Genomic DNA, 22,995 nt, shown 5'->3' on the forward strand with positions numbered 1-22,995 from the left:
AAAAAGAAGTCAGACTCAATGCTATACACATCTATAATCCTAGTGCCTGGGAGATGGAGATAGGAGAAGCCCTTGGGCTTTCTGGTTGGTCCGTATAGGTGACCTGGTGAGCCTCAGCTTCAGGGAGAGACCTCTGATCTCAGTACACACACACACACACACACACACACACACACACACACACACGTGCGTGTGCACCCCCTCACACACAAACACATACACGCACCACACCCCCCCTCTGGTTTCAATATACACATACACAGAGAGAGAGAGAGAGAGAGAAAGAGAGAGTAGAGAGAGACAGACAGACGTACCGACCGACCTCTGGTTTCAATACATACACACACACACACACACACACACACACACACACACACACACACACGCGCACGCGCGCACACACACACACACACATGGTGGGGGGTGGAGAGACAGGCAGACAGACAGACAAACCCCTGGTCTCAATACACACACATATGCGCATACACCTACACATACCAAACACACACACATACAATATTAAATAGGTGGAAAATTGCCCTCAGGTTCTATTTCATAACCATTTGCATTCGTGTGCTGTGCTGCATATGCTGCCGCTGCTGAGCCAGGACTTATGGACACATCACAATAGACTTAACTCTGTGTTGGACCATAGGTGGACTCCACTGTTTTTTGTTTTATTTTGTTTTGTTTGTTTGTTTGTTTGTTTTACAAGACAGGGTTTCTCTGTATAGCCCTGGCTGTCTTGGAACTCACTCTGTAGACCTGGCTGGCCTTGAACTCAGAAATCTGCCTCCCAAGTGCTGGGATTAAAGGCGTGCGCCACCACTGCCTGGCAGACTCCCCACCACTGCCTGGCAGACTCCACTGACATAGTATCACACAAGGGGCTTTCACTGTCCCAGACGATCCTCAGTGTCCCACCTGAGCCCATTGGTGACAGTACAATTCAGTACAGGAATGTAAAATGGCAGCAAAGTAGAATCTGAGGGGCAACTCTCTCTCTCTCTCTGTCTCTCTGTCTCTCTGTCTCTCTCTGTCTATGTCTCTCTGTCTCTGTCTCTCTCTCTCTGTCTCTCTCGTCTCTGTCTCTCTGTCTCTGTCTCTCTGTCTCTCTCTGTCTATGTCTCTCTGTCTTTCTCTCTCTGTCTCTCTCTGTCTCTCTCTCTCTGTGTGTGTGTGTGTGTGTGTGTGTGTGTGTTTTGTTAATAATCTTATACTTCCAGAGTTTTCCTCTTTCAGAAGGCCACGGAGCTGAAATTGTCTAATCTGTAGCCTTTTAAAGTGGCATTACCTGCAGTTGTTCAGTATTCGTGGGGGGCTTGGTTTCAGGATTTAACTTTCCTCAGACACCAAAATCTTCAGATGCTCAAGTTCCTGTGTAAATGGGGTCGTGCCTGTGTATAATCTACACATCCCCCTATTGCTTTTAACAGATGACTTCTAACACCTAGTGCCATATAAAGCTGAGAAAGAGGAAAACTCTCTCAGTTTTGTGTTTCTATCTGTGTGAAATATTCTCTCTCTCTCTCTCTCTCTCTCTCTCTCTCTCTCTCTCTCTGTGTGTGTGTGTGTGTGTGTGTGTGTTAAGACACGGCTTTGCTCTGTAACACAAGCCTTGATCCCATAATCCTCCTGCCTTAGCCTTCTAAGTCCTGGGATTACAGGTTTGTGCCTCCATTCCTGAGCTATCTCTACAATCCTTGAAACTGATTCTTTTATATTTAGGAAGCTATTCTCTTTCTTGTCATATGTGTCATCAACAATTTTCCAGACTCATGTCTCATGAGTTTGTTCGTGGTGACTTTGCAATGGGTTCCATCTTTGCTAATACCAGCTGTTTCTACATTTTTGTTTATAGTTTCCGGACATTAGCTCCATTTCAAGCTCTTATTATCCAAGGACTGTTGAAATGTATAGGACCCCTAGGTGTGAAGAGGAGATGTTCTGGGAATAGAGGGGGAAGGGCTACAATTGACTAAGGAGTGGGCTAACTAAAACTGACTTATACGTATGCACACACAAAAGGGGAATTTATTGGCTCATCTAACTGAAAAGGTCTGGTCCTAGCAGGAACTAGGAGTTCAGAATGCACCATGAGGTCAGTCTCTCTGTGTCCAGCCTTCCTTGATGTCAGCTTCTCTTACGAGCAGAGAATGCACCTTTGACCCTGTGCTTCCTCAGGGCGTAGCTTACGACATTTTACCAATTGCAGTTCTTTCAGAAACGTCTTCCCAGTTGTTCTAGCTAAAGTTTTGAAGTTGAGTTCCACTGATTCCATTTCTATGAACTCTGGTTCCAGGACGTTGGCTATAAAATATGCTCATTACTTCAGCCTTGGGGGTGGGGTAGGCATTGGTCTGCCCTACCAGAACACACAGCCCGATGCCCCAGAGCTACATAGAAGTAGAGAAACAGATAGAGATTGGGTGGCAGCACTCATGTCCCTCAGCAGAGGTGCAGGGAGCCGGTGGGTACAGACCCTCTAGTGGAACAGTGATACTGATGCTGTCCTCTCCTCCCCCAGAACCCCAGGCTGGAGAAGCCTGTGCTGCTCTCAGAATTCTCTACCAAGATCTCCCGGGGAGAACTGGATGGGCCTGTGGAGAATGGCCTCCGGGCTCCTGTCAGCACCTACCAGTATGCACTGGCCAATGGGGACATATGGAAGATGCACGAGATGCCTGACTACAGCATGGCCTATGGCAACCCCGGCGTGGCCGATGTCCCCCCACCCTGGAGCGGCTTCAAGGAGCAGAGCCCCCAAACGCTCCTGGAGCTGAAGAGGCAGAGGGCCGCAGCCAAGCTGCTCAGCCACCCCTTCTTAAGCACCCACCTGGGCAGCAGTGTGGCCAGGTCAGGGGAGAGCAACAGTGAAGGCAAGGCCCCCTTGATTGGAGGCAGAACTTCCCCCTACAGCAGCAACGGGACCTCGGTGTACTATACAGTCACCAGCGGAGATCCCCCGCTCCTGAAGTTCAAGGCCCCCATGGAGGAGATGGAGGAGAAAGTTCACGGCTGCTGCCGGATCTCCTAGTGTCTGTGAACTGGAGGAGAGAGCTGCCTCGGAGAGGGGCCCCTGGAGTCCAAAGCCAGTCAGTCCAGCAGCCCTGGCTGGGGAGGTGTCGGGGCAGCCGGGGAGAGGTGGGATCTGCTTTCCAGAGGAATGCTGACCTTACCTCATGCCCAGCTGCCCATTGCATCTCCAGTCCCTTCTGTGCTGCTTTCTTGCCTCACTCAATGCCTGCATCTGAAGTATAGTGGGCCGACACACTCTGCAGTCTGATTCAGGAAGGGTGGCTTGGGATCTCAGTTCTGTACTTGAAACTAAAGGTTTCTTAGGATGAGGAATAACACCCCCCCTACACACACACACACACACACACACACACACACACACACACACACACACACACGGTCAATTTAGTGTGTGAGAATGCTACACCTGAGCTCTTGGGAAGCAGATGGAGCTGAGAAATTGTAGGTTATCCCCAGAAGAATGAGTTCAAGACAGTGTTGGCTCCACTGCCAACTGGCTTCCATTGGGGATAGGCCTGCTCAGCTGAGACCCACAGCTCTGAAGTCATACCAGGCTGGGTCACTGTCACACCTAGCAGAGACAGGAAGTCCTATGGGTTCAGGGAAGCCAGGAATCCATATGGATCAGGTTAGTGGGTCCAGGCCTGCTCCCCACAACCTTGCTGAGAGCTGTTCTTATATACATGTCAGTAGGAAGGTGGGAAACTGTTCAAAGGTCAAGCTGGAAAGCCAGGCCATCTATGCTTAGAAGAAACCAAATCTTGCTTTGGCCTTCGGTGGAAGCACAGGAGTTGGGTAAGGTGCAGCACACTGGTATTTTCCAAACTGCGTTTGGTAAAAGCATCCTTTGAGGCTGTAAGATTCCAGGTGGGAGGCAACTGAATTTGCCTTCTCCCAAGATAGTGTCACAGTTGGGCTTTATTGTCTGGTATTTGAGAAATGAAGTTCATCAGGAGCTTCTGTTGGGGTGGGAGGCTCCCAGGGAAAAGGTGAGCACATTGCTGAGAAGGCTGTGATTAATGTTGATAGAACAGCATCTTTAGCTGGTCTTCGTGGCTTTCATGCTGTTTTGGTCCAGCCCATCTCAGCCTACCCTTCTCAGCCTGAGCCACCACATTGAGCAGTTGAGGCTTGCACCCCACCCTCCCACCTTACACGGTTGAGTCTGCAGAGTGGATCCTCAGGCCCACGCCCCACCCAAGCTTTGCCTTTTCTGTCATGCTATCTAAAACATGTTTGCCAAGCGCCACTTGTCGGCTCTTGCCTGGAGGTCTCAAAGCTCCCAGCCTGCTTTTCCTGGAGTGGTAATGCCCAAAGCTGCAACCTGAGGTGCCCACAGCCACTGTCCTCTGCTGCATTCAGGAGAGCGTGGCGTGGCTGGAGTTGGCTGTCGTCCCAGCTGTACAGCTTTGCTGCCCTTGTCTTCTTGATGCTGGAGAAGGAAGCCCGTACCGCATCACGACCACGCTTTCCCACAAACCCCTTGAAATTGTGTTCCGTACCTTGAGTGCGACACACTGGCTCCAGCAAAACCTTCTGGGGCAACTGGCAAGCTACGAGTTTGTTCCTTGCTCTGTGCTCTTTTTCTTTGTTCTCAAACTACCTCCTTAGAGCCCCGAGAGGGTCCCTATATCATTCGGATGTATGGGACAGATACCCACTTCTTTATGGCCCCCTATGCCATATACCCTTAGTAGTTAGGCTTGCCCTTTGTTGGTCTCTGTCTCCACTGTGGCTTTAGGACCTCAGTAGACTAGAGATGAATCAGGACCTGACTAGATTGGGAAAATGCTTTATTTAAACCAGGAGTGTGGGCCAGCAAGCACCCTGGAGGCTGCTGGATGCAGAAGGAGGTGCACAACACTAGGTCATCCCCACCCCAACTCCAGGACAGATGGAATCTGGAGTAGTGGGATACTATAGGAGACTAAAGACAGTTTCTGGAATCCCTGGGGCCTCAGCTAGGCTCTGTAGCCCATGGCTGAAAGAGGAGATGATCAAAACACGCACTTGTGGCTTTAAACTTTTAGCCCTGACAGACACGGAAGTGCCCTCTGGAGATGACTTTAACCACAAGGTGGGCAGTTTCCCAGGCAGCCAGCTATATACTCCTAGGAGTCAGCTGCCCAGGGTTTCTGAGCTCTTTGCTCAGGGGCCAGAGAATGAAGGCATTTATTGCCTTCTCTGAGCCATTCAGGCCATTTCTCCTCCACACCTAGCACTTCTTCCTGCCTCCTGGGCCATTCTTTTCTACCTGAGGGGTGGGAAACTCAGCTGCCTCCTCCATGGAAGCTAGTCCCAAACAGTGTGGGTTCATAAGCGTTTGTTCATGTTTTCCACCAGGGATAAACAAATGTTCCCTGTTCAGGCTCCAGGTCCCCAGGGCACTTTGTGACTCTTTGGAATATTGAGAGCCACGATGAGGAACAGTCTCCAGCACATGAGCCAGGGCCACCCACCCATCCGCTCATGTGATGTATTGAGGTGCTGAGACACACCAGATGTGCTGTTAGTTTCAGCAGATAATGGACTAGCCAGGCAGTGAAGACTTTGATCTCTTGAGGACTGTAGGCATCCCCAGACTCATCCATTATTCTAATTGGAGTGCCTCCATCCCAGACCAGCGCCCCTGTGCTTTGCAGCACCTGCAGTTCTTAGAGTGTGAATCTCTTTAGGTGGGACACAGCTTTCTGTCCACACCTAGATAACATTTGCCACTAAGTGCAGAGGCTAGATCTCAGGTGCCAGGCAGACACCATACTGGTCTATCTAGAACCTTCAGAGGTAGCCTTCAGGCTAGCATCCATATAACAATATAACAGCAGTCTAAGGTCAGTGCCTAGAAGAACTGGAAGTCTGCAATTTGCTGTCAAAATCATCCGTAGCATTTACAGCCCGCCTGCTCGTGTTTTGCTCATGAATCATACATTCTTCTCCCCTATACCACCAATATTAAACATTTCCATGTGTGTCATCCTTTCTCCCTGGAAGGTATGGATCCAAGGGCTGTCAATGGGGGAGCCTGTCGAGGTTGACCAGATGGCTCACTCCTACTGAAGACATCTATTTGCAAACCAGGTGTGCTGCAGTTCCCTGTGAGCTGTGGTTCTTTGCACCCACCTTACGCTCCCCCAAACTATTAGAAATTGGTAGCTATCACCAGATTGTGAATTTCTGGCCAGTAGCTCAGGGAATTGGAATGAATCCTAAACCCAGGTCTACTGAAGACTTTGGGGATATAATTCTTTATCAAATATGCAGCATTAATGAAGCTTCTCTGCACTATTTGATTAACTTTTAGATGTTTGGAAAGCTTGCCAGAGTGTGGCCCTCAGCCAGGTCTAGTGGCACACACCTTTAATCCCAGCACAAAGGAGGCAGAGGCATGTGGCACATTTCTGAGTTCCAGGCCAGCCAGGGCTACACGGAGAAACCCTGTCTCAAAAAAACCAAATAAAACATAAAAATATGGCCTCTGGGTTGGGTTAACACAGTCTAGCTTTGTAACAATGGGAGACTCCTGGTTCTTAGTGTTCGATACTCTCTGGTCCTGGGTGTTCTCTCCTACCTGCTCTCCCAAAGCAGGATATTTTCCAGAGGGCCCATCCTTATGTGATGTCAGGACTGTCTGAACTCTTGTTATTTGTAGCCTGGTGATATCCCCTTCTTCCCCAGGGCACAGAAAAGCCAGGGGTCATATGGCCAGGGCCGGCAGCTCCACTGAAGTGACCTACCACTTTTCTAGAAAGCCCGAGACCTCTCCCTTGTTGGCCAGAGGGCCTGCTTCTCATGGGCACTTCAAATGCCACTGTGCGGAGCCTGGCTCTGCACACCCAGGATAAGTCTGCAGATGCCCAGCCCTCCGCAATAATTCACCAGACCAGAAGCCACTGATGTACAGAGAACACTTAAGAAAAAAAAAATGTATTTTATGTGAAAAAAGTTAAAACTCTGTATACTGTATCAGCAGCTTTGTGTAAAAAATGGCAATCAAAAGAGTCTAATATATTTAAAACTTTTTTTAAAAAAATATTCTCATGGATCTTTGATATTGTATTGAAGTAGCTCCATGCCTCCAAGATGGGGTCTGACCATTATCACCAAGGGGCCTGTGCCTCTGGAGTTCCCTCCAGCTGCCAAGGCCTGTGACAGAATTCGCTGTTATGGATTTTTAATTAAGATTATTAAATTCCTTTTAATAACACCTGTTGGCCTGACTGTGGTTACTGCTGTGCCCTCGTCTGCATGGGGCTGGTTTGAGTTCCACAAGAGACAAGCCAGGGAGGCTCCCAGACATGCTTGCACCCAGAAGGCTCTCCTAGGAGGTCCCCAAGGCAGGGGAGCTTTGGGGATACATAGGTGGAACTGAAGGGGTTTCTAGACTGGGAGTTAGGGGTGAGAAAACTTATGAATTTAAGGAAAGATACGTGGTTAGTTGTCAGGCTTTAGTCTATCAAATATTCCCTTGGAAATCACGTGATATCCTATAGCAGCAGGTTGATTACAGTTTGATTGGTGACATATTTATGTTATCAGGGTGCCCCCTTCCTCTGTTCCACACTCGGAACACACTGGCTTGTCCTGGGCCTTCCCATGTTCCTCTCTGGGCTTTTTCATTTAGCTTATAGTGGAGAGCAATGCTCTGCGTCACTCAATGGGATCATGGATAAAGCTCTGATTATCCTTGCTTTTAACCCAGGAAACAGAGGCAAAGACACACTGTGTGGCTGTACAGCCCCAGGCCTGGCCCCTGTCCTTATTACATGCAAGAACTGGTCTTGATTTGATAGAGGAAGGTAGCCTTCTGCATACTGGATGCCAGAGTGGGAACACACGAAGCTCTTGCCTTTGGGCTTGAAAAGCTTCCCTGAGACCAGGGAAGGATGGAGAGGGGGAGAGGGTATCCTCACAGCGGTACTGATTTGCTTTAAGTTTACAGAGGTCTACTGATTTGCTTTAAGTTTACAGAGGTGGAGGCAGGGGATTAGAAAGTCAAGGTCATCCTTGGCTATAAGATGTGAGGGGTGGGGGAGAGAGCTTTAAGCGAAGAAGTGGGTACCACAGTGGATTAGTATATAGATGTACATGTATATGCATATATATGTGTGTATATGTATATATATGTTTGCAAGGTCTTCTGTAACTTAGGATCGGCTTGAATTTGCTACACAACATAAGAAGGCTTTGAACTCCAGATTCTCCTACCCCAACCTCCCATTTGCTAGGAGTGTGCCACCATCCCTAGCTCTGCACCACTGGGAAAAAAGAGATTTATTTATTTTTATTTATTTAATGTGTCTGTTTGTACACCACGTGTGCATACAAGTATCCGTGGATACCAGAAAGGGCATCAGATTCCCTGGAACTATTATAGGTAGTTAGGGCCTACCAAGTAGACATCACTAAACCCAGATCCTCTGGAAGTGCTCTTAACTGCTAAACCATCACTCCAAGCTCTATCTCTGTCTCTGTCTCTCTGTCTCTTCCCCTCCCCCCTTCCCTTCCCCTCCACTCTCCTTCCCTCTCCTCCCTTCTCCCCTCCCCTCCTCCATCCCCCTCTCTCCCCCCTCCCTCTTTCCCTCTCCCTCTCCCTCTCCCTCTCTCTCTTTCTTTTTCTCTGTCTTGATGAATAAATTAATGATTAGATGCAGGGTGGAATAGCAATGAGGTTGATTACACCAAAATATGCATGTCCAGGAGCAAGTCTTACCCCTAGGCCGGGTCCTTGAAGCGCCACGTTGTGGGGCAGCCGGCAGGGGGCGTGCTCGGACAGCGCGGGGCTCTGTTCCGGGTTGGCATGGTTCTGGAGCCGCTAGGGCGGGGTAAAGTCAGATTTAAATTCCGCTCAGCCGTCCAGCAGTGAGAGCAGAAGGTGGGCGGGTCCTGCCTCAGGAGCAACCAATAGCGATGAGGGGGCGGAGCCTTTGGTGCGCACAGGAGACAGACAGCCAATGGGGTTTCTGGGGCGGGGCGGCGAGCCAATAGAGCGGGCTGGTTTGATTCAAAGGTGCCTATAAAAAATCTCAGGCGACCACCACAGTCAAGTGGATCCGTTCTGGGCACCGCCATGGCTGCTCGCATCGAGCTGTTGGACGACCTTCCCGTGGCTTGCCTGTCTCCGTGCGGACCGCCTAACCCCACGGAGCTGTTCAGCGAGGCGCGGCGCCTGGCTCTCGAGCAGCTGCTGGCCGGTGGCCCCGACGCCTGGGCCACCTTCCTACGGCGCGAGCGGCTGGGCCGCTTCCTCAACGCCGACGAGGTGCGCGAGGTTCTGGGCGCCGCGGAGCGGCCGGGCGAGGATGGCGCGGCGGTAGCCGAGGACTCGTTCGGCTCCTCTCACGACTGCTCGTCCGGCACCTACTTTCCGGAGCAGTCGGACCTGGAACCACCGGCGTTGGAGCTCGGCTGGCCCTCCTTCTACCGGGGTGCCTACCGCGGTGCCACGCGCGTCGAGGCTCATTTCCAGCCCCGCGGCGCGGGCGCCGGAGGCCCGTACGGCTGCAAGGATGCGCTGCGCCAGCAGCTGCGCTCTGCCCGAGAGGTGAGCGGGCCCCCGGAGTCTCCCCACTCGCCTACGTGACAACTTCACCACCGGATCCCTGGCCACCTTGGCAGCGAGTAGGGGAGGAGCATCGGCCTTCAGAAAATTGAATCGAGTCGTAGTTCCAACTCCTGTTATTAGTCCCCCTGGGGGCAGGGCGATTGTTAGTTCAGACCAAAAGTGGATTGCAGAATTCCAGGGATGTTAGCTGACACTAGATCCCACTTTCAGGAGCTTTTAAGTAAAAAGCTTAGCTTTACTCAAAAGATGATACCCCAATAGCATTGGGAGATCTGTAATTGCCACTTTTCCACGGGTCTTAATGTTGTAGACTGATAAATTCGAGCAGTCAGTTCAACCCTTTCCCTTCAGTGAGTCTGGTGGGAGATATGTTTAACCTACAATGCCTGGGACTGTTCCAGGTCGCCTTGATCCAAAATGCAAATACTTGTGCATTAGATAAGCAACTATTTACAATGGGTTTTTATCTTAGCTAGTGTCGGACTGCCCGAGTGGCCTGGTGTGGGGTAGAGAGTCTGGCCTGCCATAGAGAAACTACAGTAGTGGGGTCAGGGAGAAAGAGGGCTACACTTGGGAGGGTGTGGCTACAAGTTTGCATGCTGGTGGTGAACACTGCTCAGTTCACAGACTTTATGGCTGTGCCCGGAACTTGACAGGCAAAGGCTCAGACCATGTCAAGACTTAGTAGGGCCTGGTCGGATCAGGTTGACCTGACCAAGTCTAGGAGCAAGCTTGTGTTCTGTTTTTGTCTTTTGTTTTTTGCTTTCCTCTCTTCAAAACAAGGTCACTGTAGCCCAGGCTTACCCGGAACTCAACTAGCTCCAATTTCAGGCAGTCCTCCTGCCTCTGCCTTCCTAGTGCCGAAGCCAGTGTTCCCGTACTGGTTCTGTTCCTGACTGGCAGGACTTTGACGATCAGTGTTTAGGTGACCAAGGGTTTTGCTGTTCAGGAACGTTATGGCTGTGGCTGGATTAGTGTTAACCTTGTGGAGCTTTGTGTGGGTTGTGGGTCCATTTGATGCTGAAAATGTTTTACTTGTGGGTTCAGTACAAAACTTATAGAGCTTTTGGAAGAGGCAAAATTGTGGACTAAGGGTGCATGCCCAAAGCTCCCCTCTGGGAGGAGAACTTGAGCACTCGGGACACCTTGAAAAGGAAAGAGCTGGTCTCCAGGAAGGGCAGAGGGGTGGGTCTTTTTGCTCACCTTGGGTGAAGGGCACTAGAGCTAAAGGTCAGAAGAAAAACTTGCCTTAAAAGGGATCAGGGCTGCAGCAGAGACTTCCCTATCTTTCTTGCAATCTGAAAAACACCACTGGGTATCGTCTCCTGCTTTCCTCTGCACGATTTCCTTTACACCTCTCCTAGATCCCTGTCCCTGGAGGCTGGGCTTTCCTACTGAGAAAGCTGGTGGCGTGTTCCTTTAAATCCAATGAGCGTTTTTTAGTATTTATGCCAAACCGCATACTTACACAGAGCCTCCCCATTTGTCACACTGGCAGGGCTGGGGCCACAGGGGAGGGGGTGTGGTTCTCCTTCATTTGTGAGGGACTGGGGATGAGAAGAGTGACACAGGTAATGAGGAAGGGCCTAGAAGAAAATCTGGAGTGGCAGTGACTGAGTTGGACCCAGAAGGAAAAATGGAACTAGCGAATCTATCGAGAGGATAGGAACCAAAAGTGGAAAAGACGATCAGAGTGGGGTCCCTAGCAGTAAGTCTGACGTGAAGGAGTTTAGGTTTACGAGGGCTGAGGTGGCAAGGAGGCCAGAGATCTCCTTGTAAGAGCAAAGAGTCTGGATTAAGGCAGGGTGGGCAGGAAGACAGTTTTAGGCAGAGTTCCTTGCATTTGAGACATGATGGACTAGAGTGGAAAGGCAAGGGAGGAAGCTATATGAACAATGAGGAAGACTGAAGGCTGGAGGTGGAGCTCTGTGGCAAGATGGACCTTAACATGCTGGAGGTGCTGGGTTCGAACACACACAAAGGGGACAGAGGGAAAGGAAACAAGTGAAAGAGGCCGATAGCTCTGTCTCCTCAGTTCCCATAGAGAAAGCCAGGCTCTACCTGCGAGTGCTGGGATTATAGGCACGTGCCTCTGGCTACAGTGGAGACTTGCTAGCCTGTGTAGGCAGTGATGCGACTACACTGGAATACAGGAAGGAAAATAAGGAATTAGGTGGCAGAGGAGTGTTGTGTATATGAGTTAGGTTTAATTTGGGGCATGAGACCATCTCCTGCTTTTAAGAGAAAAAAAATGAGCCAATAAACATTATTTTCGAACCGCCTTTAATCCCAGCAGGCAGACGCAGGCAGATCTCTGAGTTTGAGGCTAGCTTGGTCTAAGTGGCAAATTCCAGGCCAACAAAAGTGATGTGGAGGGGAAGGGGATTGTCTCAAACAAACAAACAAACAGACAGACAGACAGGCAATGCTTTCTCTTTGCCAGATAGTATCTTCAGTAACCTTGAATTTGTTGTGATTATTCTGTCCACTTTACAGTGGATGAACTGAGGCGCAGAGAAGCTAGGTTGGCCCTAGGGATGATGGAGCCGGGACTTTACCCAAGGCAGACCCTGAGAATCCCCACTAACTACAGTGCTGTGTGTGAGCCCTGTGGGAGAAGTGTCCTGCCCCCGGGTGGAAGAGGATGAACTACAGAGAGGGATCAGAGGACTAATTTGCTGGCTGTCAAACGCTGCCACCTGTGAAGATGCTCATGGGTGTCTGGGAGGCTGTGTCACTCTGGCATTGCTCATGCCAGGGAAGACTGTGACAGTTCATGTGTCAGGTGTTTCCAGATGCCTGATCTGTATGGTGATGGCAAACATTTGGGGCTCTAATTGAGTTCTTTACCCAGGTTACCCCACAGTCCTCCCAAGGCCAGAGGAAGCCGCACTTAAGGACGCATCTAGGTCAGGTAGCTTGTTGAGCATTGTGAGGCAGAGCTGGGTTCAGTGTGTGCCTGGCTCCAGGGCCAGCACCGCGCTTGCTCGCTTGGTTTTTCCGTCGAACGCACTAGCCTCCTCCCTCAGCTTCTTGAGGGTTGGGGATGTGCCTCCTTGCCAGACAGTGGGCCCACAGTTGATCTTCCTCTCCACCGCCTCCCTGCTTCCCAGCGGCTGAAGGTTTTAAACAGTTTCCCAAAGATATGGACATTGGATCCCCGTGCTGCATATCTTATAAACAGGAAAGCAGTAATGATAGCAAGAGCTGCCTGGGCTGAGGAGACACTTGAGCAGGCAGGCATAGGTGCTTGTCTCTACTGTGAGCAGTGGAGCTATGAGCATGCTATGTATCAGTCAGTCAGTCAATCAATCAGTCAATCAATCAATCAGTGCTTGCTTGGCTTTTTTTTTAATTGTAAAAAGAATAGGGTGGCCTGTTTTAAGAAGAAGAATCAAAGAAGCAGAGACCTTTACGTGGGGAAGGTGGCTCATGACCTCAAGACAACGTCGTAGGTCCCTGCTGTTTAGATTTTATAAATTACCATGCATTTTGCCTGGCAAGACAGACCAGCTATTTCTAGTATCTGAAACAAAGAAATCTAGTGGGTGCTGAAGGAAATTTGAATCCCCCTGGGGCGGGGTGGGGGGTGTCCCATGTAGTGAGCCCAGAGGTGGGGACCAGGCGGCACTGAGTGGAGTTGGATCTCGTGGCTTATATTCCCCATAACTTTACTTGCCCTCAGTAAGGAGATCTGTGCACCAGCCTAGATTCTCTGTGGTGGATCTGGAAGGAGCCTAGATACCCAGGTTTTTATCATCAGCATACAGCATAGGATACCAGGGGTGTTTGCCAAGTGTTAGGATTATCTTTCTGAATGGATGGCTCTGGGATGGGTGTTTTCTGCAGCTCTGGCTACATGGAACCTCCCTGGGCAGCTGACACATAGTAGGTGCTCAGTATTTTTTGTGGAGACCCGTCATGCCCTTTTCATTCAGCCTCATGTTTTGGGGAGGGGGAGGAGAATGGAGAGGTAGGAAGAGAAACTAAGTGGTTTAGATGATTCTTTCTGCCACTTAGTACTTGGTGGGGCTGTGGCCCTGCCCGGAGGTGGCCCTGGTCAGGTGCTTCTGATGTGCTTGTCCCTGGGTGCTGGTTGTTCTTCCTGCCCCCTCCCTGCTTTCTCTCCCCAAGTCCCTCATTTTGAGATGGTTTTGATGTGTAGTCCAGTTGAACTTGAGATCCTCCTGCCTCAGCCTCCCCTGCAGTGAGACACTATGATATCCCGGCTTCTGGGTGGGAGTTCATAGGCCAAGCTCATTCTGCCTGGAGATTTCACACTTCTCACACTTGTTCTTCCCAGCTGCTGTTCCTTATATCCGTTTGTTCCGAAGAGGCCAGTTTTGTGGCGAGCACACCTTTGGTCATCCTTCTGATGAAAAGTGCGTTAGTGGTGCCTCTCTTTGCATCGTGAAAGAGTCCAGCCAGGACAGATAGTAACCGAGGAATCTGTTGGAGGCACATATGAGGATATTTTGAAGGACTGAGCTCTCCTTAGCTTGCTCAACCCTCCCCTGTGTTACGATAGAATCTGTGCTATGGGATCAGTTCCTGTTCCAGATGCCCACATCAGCCCGACAGGGTTTCTCAACTTCACCAGTGGCATTTGGAGTGGATGGTTCTTTGTCCTGACGACACTGTCCTGTTCACTGTGAGACTCTGAGCATCTCTGTCCCCATGCTCTACACACTCTTAGCACTTCTCTCCTCCAAGTAGTTATGACCTTCAAATCTTGTCTGCAGAGGGAAAAACAAGGAGTTACTGCTTAGTAGTCAGAATTTCTGTTCTCTTGGAGAAAAAGCTTGGAGAGGTGCTATGGATGAACAACACTGGATGTATTGGATGTCACCACGAAACAGTGCCTCCATAGTTCCCCCTCTATTCTTCTATCTACCATTTCATTTGTTTATTCTTATTAATTTTGGGAGGGGTGTTTGAGACAGGGTCTCACTATGTAGCCCCGACTAGCCTGGAACTCTTCCTGTAGACCAGGCTGGCCTTGAACCCACAGAAATTCGCTTACCTCCTGCATGCCACCATGCCTGAATTTCCTTATTGTTTTCAGTAAGCCTCAGACAGTAGGGAAGAAGCTGCAGGATCATTCTCTGAACCATCCCTATATGCAGGTTCATTTTCTCTCGGAAAAAGCAAAGACCAAACAATCAGAATACAGTGAGTATACTGGCTTTAAGAGGCCTTGATGTGCTGGTCTAGCGGGACATGCCTGTTATCCTAGCTCTTGAGGGACCGAGACAGCAGGATCCAGAATTGGAGGTTAGCCTGAGCTATGTATGCAGTAGGAATGTGTCTTGAAAAGAACAAGCAAACAAGGTCCTGGTGTAAATGATAGCAGCCTCTAGAGGGGAGAGTTTCTGCTGTATTCTCCATTGACCTGGTTGTAACCCTCCTGAGGCTGCTCCACAGAAACACTGGCAAACACAGGACTGGAGGCATACCGATTGTGGTAGCTCCTACCAAAGGCCCAGAAAGAACTCATGTCATAGTAGAGGACTGGGGAAGAAATTAGTATGTGTATGCCATGGAGGACCCCAGGACTCTCAAGACATGAGGGCAAGCTCTGATTCAGAGCGTCCAGAATAGCAAGTGCCCATGCTTAAGTACACGCGGTCATTTACGTTTGTATTAATTAAAGCTAAATTTAAACCTTAATTCCTGTCATCTCAGAAGGTTCTCATGGACAACACTGTGCAGAGTGTGTCACTGTCCAGCCTTCTATCTACGAATGGATGTGAACGTATGATACTGCATGGATGTGAAGGTATGATGCTGCATGGATGTGAACGTATGATACTGCATAGATGTGAAGGTATGATGCTGCATGGATGTGAATGTATGATTCTGCATAGAATGGAACATAGGATATTGCATAGATGTGAATGTATGATACTGCATAGATATGGACATAGGATACTGCATAGATGTGAACATGTGATATTGCATATTCCCACATGAACTTGTTTATCCTAACAGTGGAAAAATAACCCAAAGCCAAACCATGGAGTGATTTATTACCCTGAGAGAAGAGGAAAGGAAAACAGGAGGGGACATACCTTGTTTTATAGATTGTATTCTGGAACAGGAGAATGCTTTGCATAGTTAAACACTTAAAACTCACTCCCCTCCCCGCAAGAAGGCTGCATCATTGTCCCACTGTTCCTCCTGCTGCGGCATTAGGAGAAACTGCTAAAAACTTTAATTTCACTCTGGAAATTTACATTCTCTTGTTCAGAAGACTACATCAATGTAGTTTCAAAGAATTTTTTCTTAAGAAATCAATGGGCAGTTTTATTCCCATTAAAATATGTAACAAGTGGTGGCTCCTGCCTGTAATTAGCATTTTGGAGACTGAAGCAGGAATTTGAGTCTTCAATTTGAGATTAGCCTGGGCTAATACCAAGACCTGTCTCAAAAAAAAAAAAAACCCAAAACAACAACAACAAAAAACAAACAAACAAACAAAAACCCATGAAACACACTGGGGTAAATGGTACGCTTGATGGTTTTAGCAAGAAAAGTCTATAGGTGATTGACGACGTGCTCAGCATAGGGATTCAATGGCCAGTCTTCTAGGCTGACACATAATACAAGGCTTTGGCAGAATTCCAAGCATTCACCTAATCTGCCTTTATGACTCTGGGTAGGAAGGGAGGGAAATTGAGGCACGCAGGAAAGGGGTGATTGACATGTGCTTCCTGCTAGAATGAGAACAGGATCGACTGGCCTTGAGTGGCCCCTTAAGGCCATGCATGTGCCTGGTCAGAGGTCGAGCAGCCTGTTTGAGGGCTGTGTGGCAGCAGGCAGGCCTTGTTTGAAGGACACCAAACCTCAGCTTACGTGTCTCATACAGGGATAGTGGCAGAGTGGAGACTAAGAATATAACTATCGTAGCTGCCACTGAGGGTTTTCTCACTGGCTGAATCACCAAAGGGTATGGGGTGGGTGGTATTATGTGCACATTCTAGAAGCCAGTACAACCCAACATGTCACAAGGTCCCTGTTCAATCTAGCTCTGGCTCTGTCAGCAGAACTACAGAAGAGAGGGCGCCCAGCATGCTGGGTGTTATGAGATTCCATGACAGGCAGTAATCGTGTTGTCAGAAGTTGTCCTTCATGGTGGACTTGAGCCCATGGGCTTTGTGGGATACTTTACTGATCCTCTCAGCAAGTTCTTAAAAATTATGAGACCCACATTAGACTTTTCCATAACAATATTAGCTCAGCACATTTCTTATGTTGGGCTTTGGAGGCACACAGACACAGTCCACATTTCAGCCCTTTACTTAAGTGTGTCCCTTAACCCCATTTTCTAGCCCTTCCAAGTTTGTAAACTGGGCATGATGGTTAATGCGACTTTAAAATCTCTAGAGGTCTTTTTGAGCTTTTGGGCTAAGTGGCAAGTGGCAGAGATTCCAGTTCTGCCTAATGTGTAATGAAACAGGCTCTCCGCTCTGCTCTGTCAGAAGACAGAAACTTGTGATCTCTGCCCTTCCCACTTGTGGGCAAGGAGCCCTTGCTGAAAATCAGCAAGGGTTTCTATTAAGGAACTGATGGTAGACTTATGGTTTGCCACTGAAGCTGAACATAGGAGACTGGGCACGTGGGTGACCCCTCCAGATGTGGCTTGAGGAAACACTGGTAGTGTAGTATGGATGCCCCTCTCCCCCAGCTTCTGGCTGCTGGATGCTTCCTCTCATGGGTATCTAGCAGATAGGTCTGACCCTGTAATAATAGACTCTTTTTGGTCACCGTACTTCTAACCTGGAAAGAAGGGGCCAGCTCCATGCAGCCCAGCCTGAGAGAAGATAGTGCCTAGAGTAGCTATGGGTACTTTGTGGGGTGGGCACCCCTAAAGGGAGAGTGGGCTCAGTGACAGGCATCTGTGCTGCCTTTCTGTGCTGTGACTCAGCACTCTGAAGCATGAGCTGTCCAGCCAAGGGAGGGACTTTGCCATGACCACTGTTCTCTGCAACCTAGAACCTGACACCCAAATAACAGATTTTCATATCAGCCTGGAAATCCTGGGGAAGCGACACACACTAATGAGCTTAACTTTTGCTGTGAAAATGCTCACTTTCCCAAGAGGATGTGTCCACCTGGAAAGCAGGACCGGCTTGGTGAAACTGAGGCTAGGTCAGCCAGTTCTGTAAAGGACTGTCCTTCCTAAGAGGTGACAGGCTGCAGGCCTGCTCCAGCTGTAGGGCTTGGCTATGAGGGCAGGGCTGAGGGAGTAGGCACGAGAGTCTAGGGAGGGCAGGCCTTGAAGGAAGGAGAGCAGCCTCCCTGCGCTGGTCTCCAGATAGATGAGGCAAGTCTTCTGGGGGCCCTACTTTAGTAAGAAAGGAAGTGTGCTGGATGCAGGAGACACGGGAGAATAAACCATTCCTTCCCCCTCAGACCCCCTGAGTGAAGTAAGAAAGGAGAGTGTGCTGGATGCGGGAGACTCAGCCCTCAGACCCCCCGAGTGAGGCAGGCCTTCCTAGTTAGTCTGTGGAAGGTTGAGGCTTTAAAATCAAAGGTACATGACCCAAACTGCAAATAACTACTCATCAGCCACCGCAGGTGTTGTTCCTACACCTGTTTTATTAATTGGGCAATCAGAACTCTTTGGCAAGCCTTTGTGCTCTGGGCCCTGCTCCCGTTCTGCCTCTGGTGGCCTTTTCCAGCTCTGCCAACTAACTGGGCTGGGTTCCTAGTCCCTGCTTGAGTAGCCCCTAGGGTGTGTTCATTGCCCATCACTCTGCATCTCTTGGCTTCTCCTCCTTTCTCCTTTGACTAGCCCATCAGCTAGCTGTATGTAGCTCACAGGGGTTCTGCAGACCATCAGAGAGACCAGCAGGCCTGCACAGGTGTCTCTTCCCTTCCTCCAGGAGCTCTATTCCAGTCCTCAAGTGCACGCTGGAGAGCCAGGCTCGAAGGCCTCTCACCAGCTTGTATGCCTTTCTGTGGCCCTGTGCCCATTGCTGGCTCTCCCATGGCTCCATTTGCTCCCCTGTACCCTCCTAGCTCCTGGCTAGGACTTTTCTTCTTTCATTCCCTACTCCTCCAAAATATCTGCAGACGTCTGTTAGCTGCAAAGGTCCCCGTCCCCTAGTGGGTTGCTGACCTGGAGATTCTCAGTCCTGGGTTAGAGGAAGTAGGTTCAGGTCTCTGCTGCAGCATTGTCTCTTCTGGAGTCATCTCTCTGTATACTCTTCCTATGCAGGCAGTGTGGGCAAGAAGGGCTGACGTGGATTCCATAGCCTTCTACCATCTTATACGTCTCTCATTGCCAGTCACATCCCTGGCTCCCTTTCCAGCCACACTGGTATGCACCTTGTCTTTCCCAGCCACTTCTGTCATCATGTGGTTTCCTGTCAGAGGGCCCTTCACTTCTCCCATGGCCTCTTGTCCCAGGGAGCAGAGATTACAAATCTGTGCAATCAGGCCGGGCTCCTTATCTTATCTGTGGTTCTGCTCTTCTGTTTACCTCTCTGAAGAAGCCTCCCTCCTCTCTCTGTTGCCTCCTCTTACAAGGCAGCTAGCTGACTTACTGCTCCCTGCAGAACATGTATGCCTCGTTTTGCTTTCCTCGTCCAGATGCTGTCAGCCCTGAGTAGCCATCTCTGTCCAGTGCAGGTCTGCCTGCCTTGGACTCAGAGGCACGAGATACCTAACTGAGTCAAGCCCGCTCCAGATTTGCTCTCCCTCAACCAGCTCAGCAGTCCCACCACTCTGCTGTTATCCCTGCCTTCAAGAGGGGAAGGAAACCATGGCTGAGAGAGGTAAAGCACCCAGTCAACACAGCTAACAAACGCCATGCTGAGCTCCTGTCCTGGCTTTTGCCTTTAAACCCTGTCACAGGCCCCAAGTGAACAAGTCACAACTCTCAAAACAACATGTGAAATTCATCAGGGCCTATAGGCTTCTGAAGATGTCACCACCCAATAACTGGCTTCAGGATTTGTTTCTAACCCTACAGATGCTGAAGGGGTACAATCCTGTCAGTTACTGTCTCGAGGTCTCCGCCATGGAGATGAATCCTTCCTTTGGAGGATCCAATTGAATCCTTCAGTAGAAGAAGGGCATCGAGACTGAGAAGCAGTTGTAATTCTCAGCAGAGGGGTTAATGTGATTCAGAGACAAGGGATTTTTTACTGTTGAAGTTGGGGGATGGAGAAGCCCTGACCACTCCCAATTGCAAAACAGCTCCCAAATACTGGCTTCCTGACTCGATCTGTAGGGACTTGTTCTAAGCCTGGATGTTTTTATAGCCCTGCCTCCCTGCCTGGAATTCCTGAGGGCCCTTGAAGCAGGCGATGAGGCTCTGCTGCCAGCTGTAATAGCTTCTGTAAAGGAAGGAAGGAAGCTGGGGGCTGCCAGCATCTCCCTTGTGACACAAGTGACCGAGTGGTTGGGCAGACACCAATGGTCTCTTTGACCCTGCATCTGTGCAGTTGTTTAGGTTTCACTGCAGGCCCGTTTTGTATCTTAGCAAGCAGACATTCACACTTTGCCCATGGATGCATGGGTGAACACTGGCTTTTAGTTGTGGTCTGGGCTGAGTGTAGAAAATCAGTTTGTATCAGGGGCACACACTGCTGGGGAGAAGAAAGAACAAAGCTGAGCTGAAGGGCATAATCTTGAGGTAATATTTCCATGTTCTTATCCTGACTGGTGGAGAATACTTGATGTTGGGAACAGAGAATGGGGTGGGGTGCTGTGAGCCTCGTCTGATCATTTCAGGCACTGAGCTGGTAATGGATGGAGTCTTTCTAAAACAGGGTGAAAATACTCAGAGACCATAATCCAGAATCAGACAATAGTCAAAAAACCGTGGACTTGCCGGGCGGTGGTGGCGCATGGCACACGTCTTTAATCCCAGCACTTGGGAGGCAGAGGCAGGCGGATTTCTGAGTTCAAGGCCAGCCTGGTCTACAGAGTGAGTTCCAGGACAGCCAGGGCTATACAGAGAAACCCTGTCTCAAAAAAACAAAAAAACCTGGACTTGAATATTAATAGCCAAAGGGGGCTTCAGAGAGAATCCCCTGGGGAGATCGTCCTCTTTACATGTATGTATTTATGTGTGGTACACATGTGCTATGACATACATATGAAGTCGGAGGGATAGCTTGCAGGAGTTGGTTTTCTCCTTCCACCATGCGAGTTCTGGGGATTGAACATAGGTTATCTGGTTGGTAGCAAGTGCCTTTGCTAGCTGAACCATCTCGCCAGCCCCAAGATTTTATTTATCAACTTTACAGACAGGAAACTGAAGCCAGACTGGGAAAGCAGTGTGACTGAGATTCCAGTGTGTTGGTACAGACAGCTTGCTAGTCCAAATTGACCCTGGAGAGTAGGGTTTAGCGGTGGCACAGAAGTTAAGTGACAAGCTTGCCAGTGCGGGATAGGTGAGTGAGTTAGCTGGGCCAGGCCAGGACTTGTCAGTCCTGGGTGCCCAGGTGTCTTTGGGGGTGGAAAAGAGCTAATGGTGGGGGATACTACTGAAGAAGAGAGTGTCTTTGAAGATGGGGTGTAGAGTTCCTTACTTTTCCTTCTGCCTCATATCATAGGTGATTGCTGTGGTAATGGACGTTTTCTCTGACATCGACATCTTCCGAGACCTGCAGGAGATCTGTAGGAAACGGGGGGTGGCTGTGTACATCCTTCTGGATCAGGCTCTGCTCTCCCACTTTTTGGACATGTGCATGGATCTGAAAGTTCATCCTGAGCAGGAAAAGGTTTGTGGGACACCATTTCTATCTCCTCACTGTCGGTAACGTGGGAGAGTACCCATGATCTACAGTGTGCTTGTGCTGGTGCTGCTGGATGTGCTGGTGCTGCTGCTGCTGCTGCTGCTGGTGCTAGCGGTGATGGGCTCCCCAATAACAAGTGAGGATACTGAAGTCTCCCAGAAAATGACCGCCACCCATGACCTTGCAGAAATTCCTAGGTAACTACCCAGAGGAATGAAAGCACACACTTGTTTATAGGTGCTGGAAGTCTCGTCAGCTAGTAAGTGGATAGACAATTCACTGTCTGTTCAGAACAACAGAATATTATTCACCCTTCATAGGGACTGAACTACTGACACATGCCATCACATGGGTAACCCTGGAAACACTGTAGTAAGTGCAGGAAGCTATATACAAATGATCATATGCAGTATGAGTCTATGTATGCGGAAGCCCAGAGCAAGGTCCTCCGCAGAGAGAAGGTAAGTTAGCATCGGGTTTGTGGACATGTGATAGAGGGATGGGTGGTTTTGTAACTAAAGGGGTTCAGGCTCTTTGCTTGCTTGCTTGTTTGTTTTAGAGGCAATGAGAAAATTCTATAATTGTGCAAATGGTTCTGTACATCTGTAACTAGTACAGATTTGTACATTAAGTGGGTGAATTATGTGATATATGATTTATATCTCCATTAGGCCATTGATAAGAAAAAGTAAAATGGCTGTCAGGCTTCTCAGAGTGAGTACAGGACTGCCCATAGCCAAGCCAACGCTTGGTGGCACCAGGGGGCTCCACTTTTTGCTAAAAGTGGCCATTTTGGAGCTCTTGTTCTGTCCCTGGTAGTGCCCACTGCTCTGACAAGTGTGACATCACTAACTCTCATGATGTCCCTGTCATAGTGGTCCTGATGCTTTGGGTCAGGAAATGGTGAGATGGAGAGCCCAGGAGTCCACAGCTACAGCACACTCTGGCTTTGACTCTGCTTGTCTTCCTCTTAGTCGCTATCACCTACTGCTGCTTCCTTCTCAGGACAGAACCAGACGTTATGTCTTTCTCTAGGTATGAAAATAATTCAGGTATCTTGGTATAAGGCCAGAGTTGTCTTAGTCTCTTTGGGAATGAGGAAAGAGAGACATTTGTTACAGAATTCATGTTTAAAGAATGGAGCAACTTCTGAAGCCAGAACCTGCCTTACCCTCATGCTGCCAGGTGCTTGGCATGAGGAATGGCATGGTCAGCAGGAGCCAGGGTTCTTGCCACTCCGAGCCTCTAACGAGAGGCTCTGATTGTATAGTACCTTGTAAACAAGCAGGGTGGTTTACAGAATTTCATCTCAGTGGCCTGTCCTTCAGAGAGTCTGCTGGCTGTTTTCTCTAATGAGCAAACCGAGGACTGGGCACAGTTAGATTATTTACCACCTTGCCTTTTGTGCCACAAAGCAAATTCACAATTGAGGTAGGATTGAACCTTCCAGACTGAATTGAAACAGCCGTGTGATCCAGCAGTCAGTGAGCTAGGAGGACTCAGGGAAAATGCCACTTGGGCTCTGTACAGAGCACTGCCACCCAGCCAGGCATCTAGGCCATGGCTGCTCTTGTGGAAGCGTGGAAGGTGTCAGGGTATAATTTCAAGGTGCTCTTTGGTAATTAGGTTGAGACTCAGCAG

General features: G+C 49.4%; 2 protein-coding genes across 3 annotated transcripts in view; both read left to right on the forward strand.

Annotated features, from left to right (window-relative positions):
• Ppp1r16b (protein phosphatase 1 regulatory subunit 16B) overlaps nucleotides 1-7,243 on the forward strand; it is a 97,661-nt gene extending 90,418 nt beyond the window's left edge. For both annotated transcript variants that reach the window (XM_031372593.1, XM_031372594.1), the window contains exon 11: nucleotides 2,528-7,243. In XM_031372593.1, the coding sequence (XP_031228453.1) occupies nucleotides 2,528-3,037 (510 nt within the window). In that variant the 3' untranslated portion in view covers nucleotides 3,038-7,243. The remainder of the gene's footprint in view (nucleotides 1-2,527) is intronic.
• A 1,647-nt stretch (nucleotides 7,244-8,890) lies between these two features.
• Nucleotides 8,891-22,995, forward strand: part of Fam83d (family with sequence similarity 83 member D) — a 19,230-nt gene continuing 5,125 nt past the window's right edge. The window contains exons 1-2 of the mRNA XM_031372595.1: nucleotides 8,891-9,580; nucleotides 21,172-21,339. Coding sequence (XP_031228455.1) covers nucleotides 9,107-9,580; nucleotides 21,172-21,339 — 642 coding nt within the window. The 5' untranslated portion in view covers nucleotides 8,891-9,106. The remainder of the gene's footprint in view (nucleotides 9,581-21,171; nucleotides 21,340-22,995) is intronic.

Source organism: Mastomys coucha, unplaced genomic scaffold (genome assembly GCF_008632895.1).
Source record: "Mastomys coucha isolate ucsf_1 unplaced genomic scaffold, UCSF_Mcou_1 pScaffold15, whole genome shotgun sequence".
Lineage (NCBI taxonomy): Eukaryota > Metazoa > Chordata > Mammalia > Rodentia > Muridae > Mastomys > Mastomys coucha.